At 51.3% G+C, this 17,159-nt stretch overlaps 1 protein-coding gene across 11 annotated transcripts in view; it reads left to right on the top strand.

The window, feature by feature from the left end:
• The window catches only part of AGO2 (argonaute RISC catalytic component 2), a 108,989-nt gene that overhangs the window by 37,085 nt on the left and 54,745 nt on the right, over window positions 1-17,159 (top strand). For 10 of the 11 annotated variants that reach the window (XM_060116157.1, XM_060116156.1, XM_060116158.1 and 7 more), the window contains one exon: window positions 14,451-14,646. The exons of the other annotated variant lie outside the window; for it this stretch is intronic. In XM_060116157.1, coding sequence (XP_059972140.1) covers window positions 14,451-14,646 — 196 coding nt within the window. The remainder of the gene's footprint in view (window positions 1-14,450; window positions 14,647-17,159) is intronic. 11 annotated transcript variants of the gene reach the window in all.

Below are 17,159 nucleotides of genomic sequence, written 5' to 3'. Positions count from 1 at the left end.
GCCACTGGGGGGTGGGGGTGGGAGTGGGGCGAGGCCGCCAGCCCCTCTCCTCTGCTGCTCACCTGCATGTGTGCACATGGCGCTCAAGTAGTTAACAGAATGGTACCTGCCCTGAATAGGTGAGGCACGCCCTCTGTATTGGGTTTTCTTTTCCATTAAAAAAAGAAAGAAAGAAAGAAAGAAAGAAATGCCGTCCGTCCGTGGGTGGCCCCCTGCCGTGGGCGTCACTGCCCCAGCGAGTCGTGGGCTTCTCGCGCGGACCTCGCCCAGCATCGGTGCAGACGCGCTCCCCCAGAGTGGGCCCTCCGGCCTCGGGCTCCCCTCGTGCTTGCACGTACAAGGCGGTGGTTTCTTTGCCACCTCAGAAGATGATTCAGTGTGTGTGGAGGGAGAAGGGGGACCCCAGCCTGAGTCAGAGCTCTGGGTGGGAGCAGGCCCGCCCCGTGTGCCGAGGGCCACGTTCCGAAATGGGCAGAAACAGCGTCTGAGCTGCTTTTTTTCTCGTGTGCAGTTCCAGTATGGGTTCCCCTTATCTGGGCTGTAAAACCCAAACGGTGGCTTTAATCTTGTGTTTCACACAACACGTGGGCAGGCAACAGTGCAGAAGCGCGTGGTGAGCTTGGGGCGAGGACACCTAGGTTTACACCCTGCCCTGGCAGTTGGGTGCCCTTTGGCGGGTCCCCAGGCACTGCCCAGCACCTAGGGTCCTTCCAGCCCTCCTGGCTGCAGAGGGAGGCGGAGGCTGCCCTGTCTTCCAGGCGATGGAGCTGGGCGCCTGCCATGGGCGAGGGGCTTAGCCTTCTCATCTCACTCTGTTCATCTGTAAAATGCAGACGGAAGTCTTAAGAGTCCTGCCACAAATCCTGAATTAGGCAAGTTTTAAAATCAGTGTGGTTAGCTATTAAATGGGGTAATGACTATGCCTATATCTTGTAACTTTTTTAAAAAGTAGCCTTATTATTATTTTTCCAATACTAGATATAATATGCCCACTTAAAAAATACAGAGGCATAAAGAGGACCAATCATGTATGACCATTTGGGAATAATCAGTTAGTGTTTTGTTTTTAATCCTTCCTTGAGTTTTCCCATTCATACCCCAAGCGTGTGTGTGTACGCGCACGTGTGTAAATAGAGGACAAATGTGATTGCATCAAACACTGTTTTGGAACTTTCTCCCACTTGGACATCTTTCCATGTGACAATTGTAGATGTGTTGTGTCGGGAAATTACTGTAATGGTTTATTTAACCAGCCCTCTGCTGCTGGACGTTTTTGTCCTTGTCAGTCTTTTATTATGATATATACGGTAAATGCTCTTAGGTGTAGGTACCTGGGTATTTTAGGATAAACAACTAGACGTTGAGTTACTAGATCAAAAGGAACATGATTTTAAAAGATTTCTGAAACATACCTTCAAAACCACCTAGTTTGGATAAGAGTGATATTTTTCCCCAAGCTCTTATAAATACCAGATGGGCAAAAAATTACTTACAGTTTTTTTTGGGGGGTGGGGGTGGGGATTTCTTTGACTAAAGGCTGAATGTATTTTCTATGTTTGTTGGCTACTAGGGTTTCCTATGCACACTCTCCATTCATAGATGTTGCTCATTTTTCCAGTTGGCGTTTTTAATCCTTAGAAATTTAAACTCTATATCCAGGTTTATATTTTTAGGTTTGTGAGTTTATTATGTCAAAATTTTCTGAGTTTATCCAGTGATTAGAGAAGTCTTAAAAAATCTCATGTACTCAAGCTTGCCTCTTGTGACCTCTGCTTTTGGCTACCCCCCCCCCATAATTATAAAAGTTATTCAATTTTAATATATTTATTTGGATGTTTTTGTTTCACTTAAAAATGTTTATTTACAGTTTGTATCCATTTGGAATTTTTTTAAAAAATAAGTTTGTTTTATTTATTTATTTTTGGCTGTGCTGGGTCTTTGTTGCTGCGTGTGGGCTTTCTTTAGTTGCGGTGAGCTGAGGTTACTCTTGGTTGCGGTGCATGGGCTTCTGATTGCAGTGGCTTCTCTTGTTGTGGCGCGCGGGCTTCAGTAGTTGTGGCTCGCGGGCTCTAGAGCACAGGCTCAGTAGTTGTGGCGCACGGGCTCAGTTGCTCCGCGGCATGTGGGATCTTCCCGGACCAGGGCTCGAACCCGTGTCCCCTGCGTTGGCAGGCAGGTTCTTAACCACTGCGCCACCAGGGAAGCACTGGAATTTATTTTTAATAAAATGTAAGGAAGCTCTCCTTAATTTTTTAATATTCAGAAAGCTGTTCTTGTCCTCCTATCCCACTCATGGATATGCCACCTTCGCCCACCCTGACCTGTCATAGCGGCCTGCTTCCGGCCTCTCTCTGACGTTTCTGCCTGCCCCCTTCTGAAGGTGGGCAGCCCGAGAACAGGAGAGTCGAGGGTGCTCAGGCGATGCCCAGTGAGTGGAGTCGGAGCCAGTGTGTGGAGGTGCTCAGCGTGGGGCTGGCCATGCGGATCTCGGGGAGGGTGCTGAGCGCTGTGCAGTTCGGCTTGCTAGCAGAACTCTCGTGCTGTGAGGGCAGCAAGACCTGTGTCTGAGTCCCGGCTTTGCCTGTCACTCACCTTCTGGTGACCTCGGTTTCCCGTCTGTAAAGCGGGATCATGTTTGCCTTACCCAGGGTGAGGACTAGATGAGATGATACACATGATACACAGTGTACGTGCCTGGTGCACTAGTGGTGGCTATTACTTCCTGAATTATTACGGGAGCTCAAAATAATAATATACATATTACAAAGAGAAATCACCCATTTTCTTTAGGTGCTGAGAGGTGTTCCAGGTAACTAGGATGAGGTAGTTAACGTAAAAGGGCACTAAATTGAGTTTTCTGAACTTTCCCAGCTGCTTTAGAGGGATGATAGGTTAGATTCCTGTATGTTTGGGGTGATGAAAAGGATCTGGGTTCTTTGGAGAAAAAGGCTCTCCTGAAGTATGAGAGATGTCATGTGAACTCTTCCGTAAGGGAGGCTGGGGGAGTCGAGGGATTGCGTTGGCGGAGGGCTCCGTGGGGATTGCTTTGGTGTCAGCACTGTGGTCGGCGGGCACGGTGCCCTCTGTGCCACCCTGGTTCCTCACCTGTGGAGCGAAGACAGTGTCCGAGAGGGTGGATGTGAGAACGACGAGGAGGCTCCTGAGATCTCGTGCCCGGGACGTAGCAGGCGCTTGATCAGTGCCGCCTCTTGGGTTGAAATGGGGCAGGCTGCTCGCCAAAGATGGAATGACAGTCCTCACATGAATGCCTCATGTTTTTGCCACAAAACACTGGGCATTGAGTTATAAATCAATAAAGGCGTTTCTACCAGGAGTGGGTGTGACGCTGAGCTCTTCTTTTTTCATCTGTGCACTCGTTTGTTCATTCATTCATCAAACAGTTGCACCAAACCAGACCTAACCTCTGCCCTGGTGATGCTTATGTTGGTGGGAGAGGCAGTTGGTAATCAGGGAGTCACAAAATAACTGTAAAATCAGAACTAGTAAGTGCTGCAGAGAAATGTGTGGGAGAAATGCACATATAAGATAGTTTTCCTGTTTTCACGGGGCTTTTTTGTAAAGCGCTTCCAAACTTTCTGACAAACGCTTGAAAGAACCACTAGCCCACAGTAATGTCATATCAGCCATTTGGGGGACATTTCTTTAGGAGGTAATTTGTATTTTACTAGTATTTCTTTAATCCTTCCTTGTGTTGATTATAGTATTTCTGATATCGTTGAGTAAAGACAGATGGTGAATCAGAGGGGGCATTTTTAACTTAAGAGGGAAAGTTCATTAAAACATTTTCTATGAGAAAAAAAGTTTTCTTTTTACACATCACAGGGGTGGCTTTGGGGACTGTTCCTCAAAGAAGATTGTGTTTTTAATGCTGGTGGGAGTTTCAGGTTAACCACAAAAGCCCACTTAAAAACCCATTGTAGGGCCTCCCTGGTGGCGCAAGTGGTTGAGAGTCCGCCTGCTGATGCAGGGGATACGGGTTCGTGCCCCGGTCTGGGAGGATCCCATATGCCGCGGAGCGGCTGGGCCCGTGGGCCATGGCCGCTGAGCCTGCGCGTCCGGAGCCTGCGCGTCCGGAGCCTGTGCTCCGCAGCGGGGGAGGCCGCGGCAGTGGGGGGCCCGTGTACCGCAAAAAAAAAAAGGAAAAAAAAAAAAAAAACCCATTGTAGGACTTCCCTGGTGGCGCAGCGGCTAGGAACCCACCTGCCAGTGCAGGGGACACAGGTTCAAGCCCTGGTCTGGGAAGATCCCACATGCCGCGGAGCAACTAAGCCCGTGCGCCACAACTACTGAGCCCACGTGCCACAACTACTGAAGCCCACGTGCCTAGAACCCGTGCCCTGCAACAAGAGAAGCCACCCCAATGAGAAGCCCACGCACCACAACGAGGGGCAGCCCCCACTCACCGCAACTAGAGAAAGCGCACGCACAGCAACGAAGATCCAACGCAGACAAAAATAAATAAATTTATTAAAAAAAAAAAAAACACCAACCAAAAAAACCCCATCGTAGACAAAGTTCTTTGAGTTTGCAACAAAAATAGAGACTAATATTAGTCACTGACATGAGGGTAGCTGGGTGCTTGTCTTGTAATGAATCCTCAGTGGTCTGTCTGGCTTGTGGCCTCTTCCCGTGCAAGCTGCATGCTCCCCGGGAGAAGGCTGAATATCTTCAGGGTTTCGGGTCAGCAGCCATCCTGGCGCTGACCTGCCGGGCCTTTGGGGCCGGCTCTCACCTGGGCGCATCTGCCCCTGGGGTCAGCTCCCTGTTCAGGCCACCTTCGGGGCCCTTTCTTTGCATGTTACCAAGAACCAGGTGGGAATTTCCACCGAGAGAGGAAGACGTGAAAGGCTTACAGGAATGGTGGCCCGCGCGAGGGTGTCACATTTACAGTAAGAGAACAGGTCTGCAGATCACGGCTGGCTGCCTTCCTTGCAGGGCCTGTCCCCATCCCCTCCCTGGTCTGGGGAGGCTGCCACTGTGCCACCGGGCTCCGCCCAACCCGCCCTTCCTCTTCATCTAGCGGGAGTTGCTGTGCAAGCCTGCCCGAGGGCACGAGGGGGAAGAAAGTCCTCTGGGCGCTGTGGGCACGGGGGAGGGGGGCTCACGCACGGGCTGGGATCTGCAGGCCTGGGGGCGTCAGCGGGGCTTGATGGTCAGCCTCGTGCTGTGGGGTGTCCCCAGAGCCCCCGCGCTCTGGGCTGACGTTGACTATCCCATCGGAACGCCGGTGGCACCAGACGCTGCTGAGAGCAAGTCCTCCTGCAGTGACCGGGCCTGGGTCCTCCCTGCCCCGAGCTGACTCTGAGCTCGCGGGGCAGCGGGAGCGAGCCCCGGGCCAGGCGGAGGCGTCTGTGTCTCGGCCTGGGTTCCATCCCAGCTCCACGTGGCAGGGCACTCGTGCCAGACGTGCGTGCGGGCGAGCGTTCCTGGGTCCTTGTGTCTGGTCAGACGGTCCGTTTCTCCAGGCACTCGGCCGGGTTTGGTTTGTTTCCCTGCTCACAGTTGGCTGTCGGTCGCCCGGGTCCCACGCTTCGGTCGTGTTTGACTTGATCTCCAGCTGACAGCCTGTCTGCGTTCTCAGTGCTTCGCCCTGAGGCTGCTTCCACTCAACTTCCTCAAAAAGGCTGCTGTGATTTTTCAATGCAGTTCAGTCCGTTTCGGTGGCCACAAGCGAGACCTGCCTGTGTAGGCAGCAGGTGGATTTGGTCAGTGGTAACCGTGTGTCCTGCTTTCAGCGGGAGCGTGCTGGTCGGTCGACATCTGCTTTCTGGTCCGTGCCTGACGAGCTCTTCTAGCCCATGAGGAGACACACAGACCCAGGCCTGGCCTGGGGAGCCTGACACATCACTCATCCCCAAAGCCTCCGTGTCCTCCTCACAGCGACATCCAGAAGCATCAAGGAGCTGATGTCCACACCCGGCTTGGCCCCAGGCGTGGCGTGGAAGGGCTGGACAGCCCTGAGCTGTTTTTATCACTTTCTTTTGCCTTCATAGCTTCTGGCTGTGATACCCAATATAATGAAAACAGAATTCTGAAAGGAAAATAGGGGATGCGTGGCTTTGAATACTAACGCTTACTTTGAGATTCTGGAAAGAGCTTTACAATGGCCTCCTGGTATCTGGGTGGCAAATCTTTGATCCCAGCCCCACTAAGACATGGGTGCCGGTGTGCTGGCCTCACTTCCTGGAGGAGTGCCCCACCCTCCAGCCTCCCAGCAAGGCTGTGGCCCAAGTTCAAGCAGCACCGAACAGCCAGTGAGTGCAGACAGGAACGTAATTTAGACTTTTCTTAAGGAACATTTCAGTCACCCAGGAGTGAACAGTCACGCAGATCTTTTTGTTTTTGAACGTCAGATAACTCAGAATAAGATGTGGTGGAAGAAGCAATGTCGGGGCCGGGGCCGGGGCTGGCAGCACTGTGCCCCTTCTGGGCAGTGCTGGTGCTTGCTGCTCGGTACCTTTGTGCCGTTCCCTGGCCCTCCCCGAGACCAGGCCCCCAGACCTGCCCAGATCCGGCTCACAGTTGATGGCTTAGAGCAGGTGGGGGTGAGTTGCTCTCTCCTCTGGGTCTCCAAGGTTGTCCAAGGTGACTTCAGCCTCCAGGTTCTGTGATTTATTTCAAGTCGTCCGTGGTCAGGAATGCTGTTCTCGGCCTGATGGTATAAGCTGGCACCCAGACGTTTGCGTTTGTGCTTGTAACAGCAGATCGTCCCTGAAAGCTGGGGTGACGGGGCAGGGGTGGAGGCCGAGCCGATTCCAGATTGGCTGCCTGACCTACCGTGGTTTGCAGTTTTTTGAAAGTTCAGTTCCATGTGCTTAAGTACTTAGAAAACAGCAGAAATGAAGAGCTTCTCTGAACAATTATGCTTGTCCCCTTGCTCACCCTGGGACAGCTTGATTTCCACGCTGGTCATCAGGGAGTTTTTGCCTTGCTTCTTCCCAGGATCCGCTCCCATGGCCCTAGGTGGACAGCGGGCAGAGCCGTGGGCCCTGGGGCACTGCAGTCAGGCCTTATCAGGATGTCTGATTTCTGATTCCCAACTCAGCCGCGTGGTAGGCGGCCCGTGTGATGAGTAGAAGCCTGGAGAGCCTGTTGTCATGGCAGCCGGTAAATCATGAGCTCACATCACGTCAGGGATGGGTGATCTCAGGGCAGCCATGGAGACGGGGCCCCGGCGGCCTGCAGGGCGTGGTGCTGTCTGCAGGGCCGTTCCTGGTGGAGGGACGTCAGCCCTGCCCACCCTCCACACCGCCACAGAGACCACGGAGGTTTTGTGACGTTATCAGCAGCCGAAACACCCTCCTCTCTGCTTAGAGATGAGGCCACCCTGTCCCCTTAGAGCAGGTGGTTCCCAAAAGTGTGCAGTCATGAACCTCTTTGTCAGTCTGGTGACGCTTGTGGATGGATCCCTTTCCAGAATAATGTTTTTTAAAGCAAAGAAGAAAATACATAGGATGACAAAGAAAACTGGTTGTATTGAAATAGTTATCAAAATACCAAACCAAAAGGGTGACAGAGTAACAAATGGGTCCTTTACCACCTTTAATAACAAGGTCCAGCAGCAGGTCTAATAAACATCATGATTTTGAAGTAGCTTCAGGTTTTAAATGTACATTGTGGCGTCTGTGACCGTGACAAGAGAGCCCTGTGTTTTCTGCTTGTCTGGTACACAGACCTCAGTAAGTGGCAGCTATGATTATGCTCTGAAGTGCTAATTGAATGAACTTGGTGAGGCTAGATTATTATGCACTGTTAGTACATCTCTCATTAATTTTGTTTGTCTGTTTTTAAATATTTATTTATTTGGCTGCGTCGGGTCTTAGTTGCGGCACGTGGGATCTTCCGTTGTAGCGCGCAGCTTCTCTAGTTGCGGTGCACGGGCCTCTCTCTAGTTGTGGCGCACAGGCTCCAGAGCGCACAGGCTCAGTAGTTGTGGCACGCGGGCTCAGTAGTTGTGGCGCACGGGCTTAGTTGCTCTGCAGCATGTGGGATCTTCCGGACCAGGGCTGGGACCCATGTCTGCTGCATTGGCAGGCGGATTCTTTTTTTTTTTTTTTTTTTTTTTTTTGCGGTACGCGGGCCTCTCACCGTTGTGGCCTCTCCCGCTGTGGAGCACAGGCTCCGGATGCGCAGGCTCAGCGGCCATGGCTCACGGGCCCAGCCGCTCCACGGCATGTGGGATCTTCCCCGACCGGGGCACGAACCCGCGTCCCCTACATCGGCAGGCGGACTCTCAACCACTGCGCCACCAGGGAAGCCCTGGCAGGCGGATTCTTAACCACTGCACCACCAGGGAAGTCCCCCGAATATATTTTTTAAATATTTATTTATTTATTTATTTATTTGGCTGCGTGGGGTCTTAGTTGTGGCGCGTGGGCTCTTTGTTGCAGCACGCGGGCTTCTCTCTAGCTGTGGTGCATGAGCTCAGTAGTTGCGGCATGTGGGCTCTCTAGTTGAGGGGAGTGGGCCCTAGAGCGCGTGGGCTTAGCTGCTCCATGGCATGTGGGATCTTAGTTCCCCAACCAGGGATTGAACCTGCGTCCCCTGCATTGGAAAGTGGATTCTTAACCACTGGACCACCAGCGAAGTCCCTTGTGTGATTTAAACTTGTCTACTCTCTCAGAAGGACTGGAGGCAGCTCCGCTTTGGTGGCAAACCTCACCTGCTCTGATGACAACAGGACCTGTGTCTGAGTCCCAGCTTTGCCTGTTAGTCAACTTCTGGCATAACAAGATGATTTAAATTTTCTTTGTATTTTTCTACATCTTCTGTAATAAGGGTGATAATCAGAGAGAAGACTACAGTATAGGAAAGATTCACCCAGTGGCCCGCGTCTACCATCACGGGTAAGGAAACAAGACGGCTTCCTTGAGTGGAAGTTACCCACAGGTGCTGCTTTAGGGAGTGCCCCGTGATCTAGTCGGTGAAGAATGGCCCCGCCGCCGCCAGCTCTTGGATACCTGGCACATTCGGAAGGAGGCCAAACTTCCTTCTCTTGGAGGGGGTCTTAGCTGCCTGTGAGGTCGCCTCGTGTCTTGGGGCCCTGCCGGCGCTGGTCCATGTAAGCAGCAGTCTCAGGGGATCTCCTTGGCTCCTCGGGTGTGTGACCTACGTCCCCAGTTCCGGGTGGGAGAGAGGAGGGGTGATTGTGTGGGTTTGCGTCCATGTGCCTCCATCCCTCGCTCGAGGGGAGGGCTGGGACAGGCGAACAGCTCTGGCGAGGGGCTGCCAAGCGATGGTGAGGGCAGGTGTCCTACAGCCCTGCTCTGGGACCTTCCTCTGACAGGCCAGCGGCAGTCCAAACCTTGGGGGTGGGTTTCTGCAGGACGCCCAGTGCAATGACAGGCTCGCCTCCTGTGGAATCTCTTGAAAGCTTTCTGGTTTCTATGACCCGGTTACTCATACAGGAAGTCGATTACTCATTCACTACATGTTTCCCTTTCACTGACTGAGCTGTGGCTCTAAAGATGGAAAATTTAAACACACGTGCTGGGTATCAGCAGCAACTCGGCAAACCCTCGGTGCCTGCTCTGTCCCTGACGCCGTGCTAGATTCTCAGGCTCGGGGACTCCTGCCCGCCGCACTCTGGTCAGGAACGGGGGCTGGTGGCCGAGTCACTGAAGTGCTGGGGCTCTGCTGGCCGTTGCTGTGGACGAGTCCTTTCCCACCGTGACAGCCAGTGTTGCTGGATGAGAAAGAAGGGTTTGCCTTCCCGATCCCAAAGGTTGTGCCCCGTGCAGAGGCAAGCCTAACCGCGGGAAATCCATGCCAAACAAAACTGTGTGATGAGTTGCTGGATGGGAAATGTGCTGTGCGTGCTGCCCGGGGTTGGGAGCAGCGAGGCTGGGGTGTCTGCCGACAGTTCTCACAGGAAGGTCAGACCTGAATTTCTCCGTGAAGAGGGGAGGAGGTGTGAGAGAGCTTGGAAGCTGGGGGATCGCTCGCTCGGCCTGCCGGCGTGGCAGGAGCAGGGGAGAGGAGGTGGCATCTGAAGGGGGGGTGGGCACTGGGGGCTGGGTCCCTGCTGAGCAGGCGGCCAGCGCCACGGCCAGTTGGCTTAATGCCAGCTGCGTGACCTCCTCCCCAGACGCTACCTCCTCTTGGGCTGTTCCTGGGCTTCCGTTTACTTGTAGATGTTGGTGGCACCCGCTCCTGGGAGCCCAGGGTAAGGAGGCCGACCACGGAGCTTGTGCTCTGGGGTCTCCCCATGTCCCCTCCTCACCCTTTCCCTCCGACGCCCTGCCCGTCCGGTGCACCTGTGCGTGGCAGCCCCCATTCCTGCCGCAGTGTGAAGGGCTGCGGGCCGTGCGAGGGGGGCACCTGGAGAGCTCAACTCTAGGTGATGCTGGGCTGGATTTTCGGTTCCCCTGTGTCACACGCGTGTGTGCCCATTCGTCCCTCCTTTGGGCCTCGGGGCCAAGAGCTGACACCTCCTCCCTCTCCCCTCGTGTCCCATGTCCCTTCCCCAGCACAGGTGGAGCTCTGTGCTTCCACTGCTCCACTGCGTCCTCTCCGGGGCTTTGTTTGTGGATCTTCCTGCTTGTTTTGGCAGTTTACACTTGGGACTCCCTACGCCTCAGAAAAACAGAGCCAAGGTGTCTCAGGACTGAGGCCCGGCGCAGTTTGCATGTCCCTCGGTGGGAGAGTTTCCTTCCCAAAGGTATGAAACACAGGTCCTGGGCTTCCCTGGTGGCGCAGTGGTTAAGAATCCGCTGGCCAATGCAGGGGACACGGGTTCGAGCCCTGGTCCGGGAAGATCCCACATGCCGCGGAGCAACTAAGCCCGTGTGCCTCAACTACTGAGCCTGCGCTCTAGAGCCCTCAAGCCACAACTACTGAGCCCACGTGCCACAACTACTGAAGCCCGTGCGCCCAGAGCCCGTGCTGTGCCACAAGAGAAGCCACCCCAATGAGAAGCCCGCTTGCTGCAACTAGAGAAAGCCCGCGCGCAGCAAGTAAGACCCGATGCAACCTAAATAAATCAATCAATAACTCTATATTAAAAGAAAAAAAAACCCACACAGGTCCTCACCCTGTTCCCTCTGCTTAGAGGGCTTTAACTTGTGACTTTATATTCCATACGCCTCCCCACGAACTGTCAGTATTTTCATTATTAAAATCTAGAAGCAAGGAAGAAATATCTTATGAAATTATATATTTTATAAATAATTTACCATTGCATTTCCCCCATTGCTTTTATTAATACAGGTTAGTGACGCAAACTGGTGAACTGTTCTCCTTGTTTCCCACGGCTTATCGTGTCCAAGTGGTGGGTGTTGGGGGTATAGGAGGCGTAGGCTCAGCCTGAGAGGTGGGCCCCAGGCCTGACCCTGCCTTGCTGAGAGGTAGGTAAGGCTGGGGACTGACAGCCGGCGGGCGGGGGCGGGGGGCAGCCTGGGGAGTGGGATGGAGTGGGCATGCCAGCTGTGTTACTCTCTGGGCCTTGGACTGCTTCACAGTTCACAGATGACCCCTTTGCTCCGTAGCTGTGAGGCGCAATTAGGAAATGTGAACCAGAAGGGACGCACAGGGAACTATACTCAGTATTATATAATAATGTATAAGGGAAAAGATTCTGAAAAAGAACATACGTGTGTATAAATATGTATGTATATGCATAATGTATACATGTATGTATAAAACTGAATCACTGTGCTATACACGTGAAACTTACATGATATTGTAAATCAACTGCAAGAAAGAAAACTGAAAGCTCTTTGTAAGCTGAGACTCCCTTCAGTGTGGATCGTGCTCCGGTTCCTGCAGTTGCCCTGTGGGCCAGATTTCTGTGGCTCTGGGGCTGGACATTTCCTGGGACACAAAGGTTTAACCTTGACTCTACATTCGTGAGATTCCTCTTGCCGGGTGGGAGGCCACCTGAGAACAGGGACCTTGTGTCAGTGGGCACCCAGTGCTGAGTGCAGAGAGTCTGCATCTGTCCCCAGGGAGCAAGTGGTGTCCCCTCCTTGGCGTGGTCAGGACCCTCAGTGCGAGGACCCCGTGTGACGTGCTGACTTTGGAGAAGTAAACACACTAATCCACTGGATGTCCTGCACTCAGACACTCTCCTGGGAGGTGATGTGTGAGCTGCTTGAGAACTCTGTTTATTTTTGTATCTTTGGTCTCTGGCACGCTACCCAGCATGTAAGGGGCACCCAGGCGTGCTTGTTGGAGGGATGGGCTGTTGTGAAAGCCTGTGAATATGTCATCTATGAAGTCATAGTAGCTTAGTGGAGAGAGACCTGAAGGTCTCCAGGTGGTTTAGCTCAATGAGATTAATAACCTTTAGAGCATGTTTGTTTTCTCATAGAAAGAAACCAAAGTATAAAACAAGGGATTCAAAGACTCCCTGAGTTTTACTGTGTCAGAAATACAGTAAGAACAGCTTCTATTATTTTTCGTAGAGTACTTTTTTTCCCAGTGAATGTCAATAGGGAGTGCAGTACATGGAATTTTTTTTTTTTTTTTTTTTTTTTTGCAGTACGTGGGCCTCTCACTGTTGTGGCCTCTCCCATTGCGGAGCACGGGCTCCGGACGCACAGGCTCAGCGGCCATGGCTCACGGGCCTAGCTGCTCTGCGGCATGTGGGATCTTCCCGGACCGGGGCACGAACCCGTGTCCCCTGCATCGGCAAGCGGACTCTCAACCACTGCGCCACCAGGGAAGCCCCGGAATTTTTTTTTTAATGAGAACTTTTTTGAAACAAAGATATTTGAGCGAAAATTAACGGTATACTGTTAATCGGAAATTTTTTTCATTGGTTCTTTTCCTAAAACGACTTTGAATTTTATTAATGGAATTACTGAAAATTCGAGTTGGGACGAAGTGTTTTTTTTGTTTTGTTTTTGTTTTTTTTTTTAACTATCTATGGGGGAAAAAAATCACACCTAGATTAAGTTAATGGATTTAAGAGTCATGGAGGAGGGACACTGTCATGACCATCTTGGTCCCTTTAATTCCATATGAGTCTTTACCCCTTTGGCTTTGTCTCATTTGCTGACAATTCACACTGCCCCATCTTTAATCTCTCATATGCAAAGAAAGAGAACACAAGTGTACATGGCAAGTGTGGTAACCAAAGAGGTTTATTATGAAGCATTTTTAAGTAACGAATTGGCTGACTGGTGAGACTCCTTTGTGGAAAGGTGATCTTGGTCTGTTGCAGAGAAGGGGGTGTTGCGTCTTGGCTTCCAGGAGGGAGATGGCAGGGGTAGTTGAGTACCACGTTGACGCAGGCACAGCTGTCAGAAGTCCCTGGAAGAGGGACTGTGGTGTAGGAGGTGGTACTCAGGGGCGCCATGTCAAGGGCTGTGTGAGTGCTGGTGTTGGGAGGCTCGGCGTTCTTGACTCTGGATGTTGCAGACACCTTCCTTCGTGACTTCGGTGGCTCGTGGCAGAGGACACTTTGTGAGCGACTTTGGCACCCTTCCTGGGCCTGTCTGAGCCTGGGCTTTCCCAAGTGTGAATGGATGGGCTGGATCCAGTGTTTCGGGCTCTTGTGCGTCAGGTGCTCTCTTAGACCTTGATTCTCAAGCTGCTCGTGGTCCAGCCGGTCAGGCAGAGAGCCAAGTGTGAGGACAGCACAGTGCGCCAGACTCAAACTGGAAATGCGCATAAAGTGCGCTGGACACACGAGGGCTACAGGAATGAATGGATCCTTCAGGATCCTTGGGCAGGAGCGGCACGTGCAGGGCTCTCAAGTGTGGGGCTGCTTCTCGGTGGGGAGGGTCCTCAGAGCTGCAGAAGATAAGGCCGAGACATGAGGTCCTAAATGTCGGGGCTACGTGCTGGGGGGCCACAAAGGTATCTGGCCAGGGTGAGATCAGAATGTGTGGAGAGTGGGGGAGGGGCCTGGAAGCCGAGCCCCCACTAGGATGAGATGGGACCCCGAGCTGAGGTAGAGAGAGGTGGATGGGAAAGGAGGAGTTAGAGAGAAAAGCGGGTGAGGTGATGAGCGTTGTTGAGCAGTTGGCCGTGAAGAATGTGTGGGAAGGGTCTTGACAGGGGAGTAGACCTCAGCCTCATCAGTGGAGGCGCAGGCCTGGGGGAAGGACTTGGAGCTGTGGGTGCAGGGCTGGAACTGTGAGCCTGTCAGAAGTGAAGAGGGCCGGTGAGCGAGGAGGGGACCAGGGAGGGGAGCGTTTGAGCAGGGAGGGCGGGGTGCAGTGTCGAGGCCGAGTGGCCGAGGAGGGCACGCCCTGGGGGGCCGTGAGCCTGGCACTGGGGGCGCTCTATGATGAGGTGGCCCCGGGCGGGGTGGGGCGTCAGTTTCAAGGGGAGGAGGAGCAGGGGGGAAGGAGGGAACGGCAGTGCCAGCGGGCCTGTGATGGCGGGTCCAGGGAGGTGGGGAAGGCAGTGCGCCCGGGGCAGGCGCCAGCCCCCTCTCAGCGTGGGCCCTGGGTAACAGGCGTTCTCTTTGCCGTTTCCAGTGCTTGCCCCTCCTCCACCGCCACCGCCACCCGTCCAAGGGTATGCCTTCAAGCCTCCACCCAGACCCGACTTCGGGACCTCCGGGAGAACGATCAAGTTACAGGCCAACTTCTTTGAAATGGACATTCCAAAAATTGACATCTATCATTATGAATTGGATATCAAGCCAGAGAAATGCCCAAGAAGAGTTAACAGGTATTCTGTTTTGTCCTTTATTTTAAAACGAATCAACCCTCCATTCTCAGCAGATCCTTCTGACCTTTCCCCCCAGGAAGCTTCCGTTGCATTTTGATTTTTTTTTAAAGTGTTCTTGTATTGAGATACAAAGAAATATGCATTGGAAGTGTGCTGCTCAGTGAGGTTTGACGAATGTTTAGCCACGCCCCTCACTCCCCACCCCGAAAGTTGCCCCGTACCCCCGACCCCTACCAGCAGTGCTGGGGTCCGTCCCTGGGGGCTCGTTTCCTGCCTGTGTAAATGGAGTCGCGCCGCCCACGGGTCCGTGAGAGCTGAGAGCTGCCCCTTCGTCCTGCTTCTCTCAGCATGTGTTTGAGGTTGACCTGTACCATCGTGTGTGTTAATAGCTTCTTATGTTTGTTGCAGAGGAATGTGTTACCATACAGTTATTTCATGGTTCATTTACTCACCCTCTCATTAGGTGCTTAGGCGCTCTGGGCTTTGCTGTTATGAATGAAGCTGCTGTGAACTGCTTGTTCACTTCTTTTGTGAACACACGTTTTCATTTCTCTTAGATAAATACCTGGGAGTGGAGTAGCTGGATCCAAGGGTAGTGTCGGTTCAGCTGTAGGAGACACTGCCGAGTAGTTTTCCAGCGTGTTTGTACCACCTCACGCTCCCATTGGCAGCCAGAGTTCCCGCTGCTCCACATCCTTGTCAGCACTTGGTATGGTTAGTCTTTTTGATCTTTGCCATTTCGGTGAGTGTGTAATGGTTTCTTATTGTGGTTTAATTTCATTTCTTGGTAACTAATGAGTTGAGCACCTTTTCATGCATTATATCCTTTTTTTTTTTTTTTTTTGCAATGAGTTGTTTGACTTTCTCTCTTCTCTTTAATTTGTTTGTTTATTTATTTATTTTTGGCTACATTGGGTCTTTGTTGCTACGCGCGGGCTTTCTCTAGTTGCGGCGAGAGGGGACTACTCTTCCTCGCTGTGCGCGGGCTTCTCATTGCGGTGGCTTCTCTTGTTGCAGAGCACGGGCTGTAGGCACGCGGGCTTCGGGTAGTTGTGGCACGTGGGCTTCAGTAGTTATGGTTCACGGGCTCTAGAGCGTAGGCTCAGTAGTTGTGGCGCGCAGGCTTAGTTGCTCCACGGCATGTGGGATCTTCCCGGAACAGGGCTCGAACCTGTGTCTCCCGCATTGGCAGGCGGATTCTTAACCACTGCGCCACCAGAGAGGTCCCTGGAAGGGGTTATTATATTGTGTGTTCTAAGAAACCTTTGACTTCCTGAAGGTTACAAAAATACTTGTCAATTTTGTTTTTGAACAGTTGTAGTTTCAGTATAATTCCTTCTGCTACTATTGTCATGTGTTTTACTCCTACATATGTTATAAACCCCATGGTACAATGTTGTTATTTTAAAGAAATTAAGAAAATAGTCTATTTACCCACATATTAACCATATCTAGTTCTCTTTATTTCTTTCTGTTGATCAGTGTTTATACCTGGCATCATTTTCCCCTCAGCCTGAAGAATATCTTTTATCCTTTCTCATTGTACAAACCTGCCATTGATGAATTCTCCCACCATTTTTTAAAATCTGCAAATATGTTTATTTTCTCCTCATTTTTGAAAGATTTTTGCTGGATGTAGAATTTTAAATTGACAGTTTTTTCCCTAGCAACTTAAAGGTGTTATTACATCGTCTTTTAATCCTCATTGTTTCTGATGAAATCTGTTTTTTGTTGTTGTTGTTTGTAGTTCTCCCGTATCTGTCTTTTTTCTTTCAAATACTTTCTACTTAATTTTGCTTTTCACCAGTTTGACAATGATATGCCTAGGTGGAGTTTTCTTTGTATTTTTCCTTCTTGGGATCCTTAATGTTTATGTCTTTCATGTTATTTGGGTGAAATACTGGCAGTCATTTCTTTACATTTTTTTCCTGTCCCATTCCCTTCTCTACTTCCAGGATTGCAGTTATGTGTATGTTAGACCATTTGATATTGTCTTGTGATTGTGATTTTAAAAAAAAAATGTTCTCCCTCTTTTCTCAGTTTGGGTAATCTTTATTGGTCTCTCTTTAAGATCACTTTATCTCCCCCCCCCTACCTTTTTTTGGTAATATCCAATATTCTGTGGTAACCGTCCAAAAATTTTTTTCATTTATATAGTGTACTTTTTCTAGAATTGGCATTTGGTTCTTTTTCATAGTTTACATTTCTGCTGAGATTTCTCATCTGTTCATTCATAGCTGCCATCTTTTTGCTTGATGACTTTGAATGTATTTATAGTAATAGCATATTTATGATAGCAGCCCGTGTCTGCTAATTATAACAGATGGGTCATTTCAGGGTCTGTTTCTATTGGCAGGTTTTCCCTTAGATTACATGTCACCTTTCCTTGCTTATTCACATGCATAGTGAATTTTTTGTTTGTTGAACATTATGTATGTTATGTTGAGGGAGTCTGGCTTTTGCTGTCTTCTCTGGTACCCTCCCCCACAGATTCCTGCCTCTTCTGCCCCCAT

The sequence above is a fragment of the Mesoplodon densirostris genome, chromosome 13, assembly GCF_025265405.1.
Source record: "Mesoplodon densirostris isolate mMesDen1 chromosome 13, mMesDen1 primary haplotype, whole genome shotgun sequence".
Lineage (NCBI taxonomy): Eukaryota > Metazoa > Chordata > Mammalia > Artiodactyla > Ziphiidae > Mesoplodon > Mesoplodon densirostris.
This window is presented reverse-complemented; position numbering and strand designations above follow the sequence as displayed.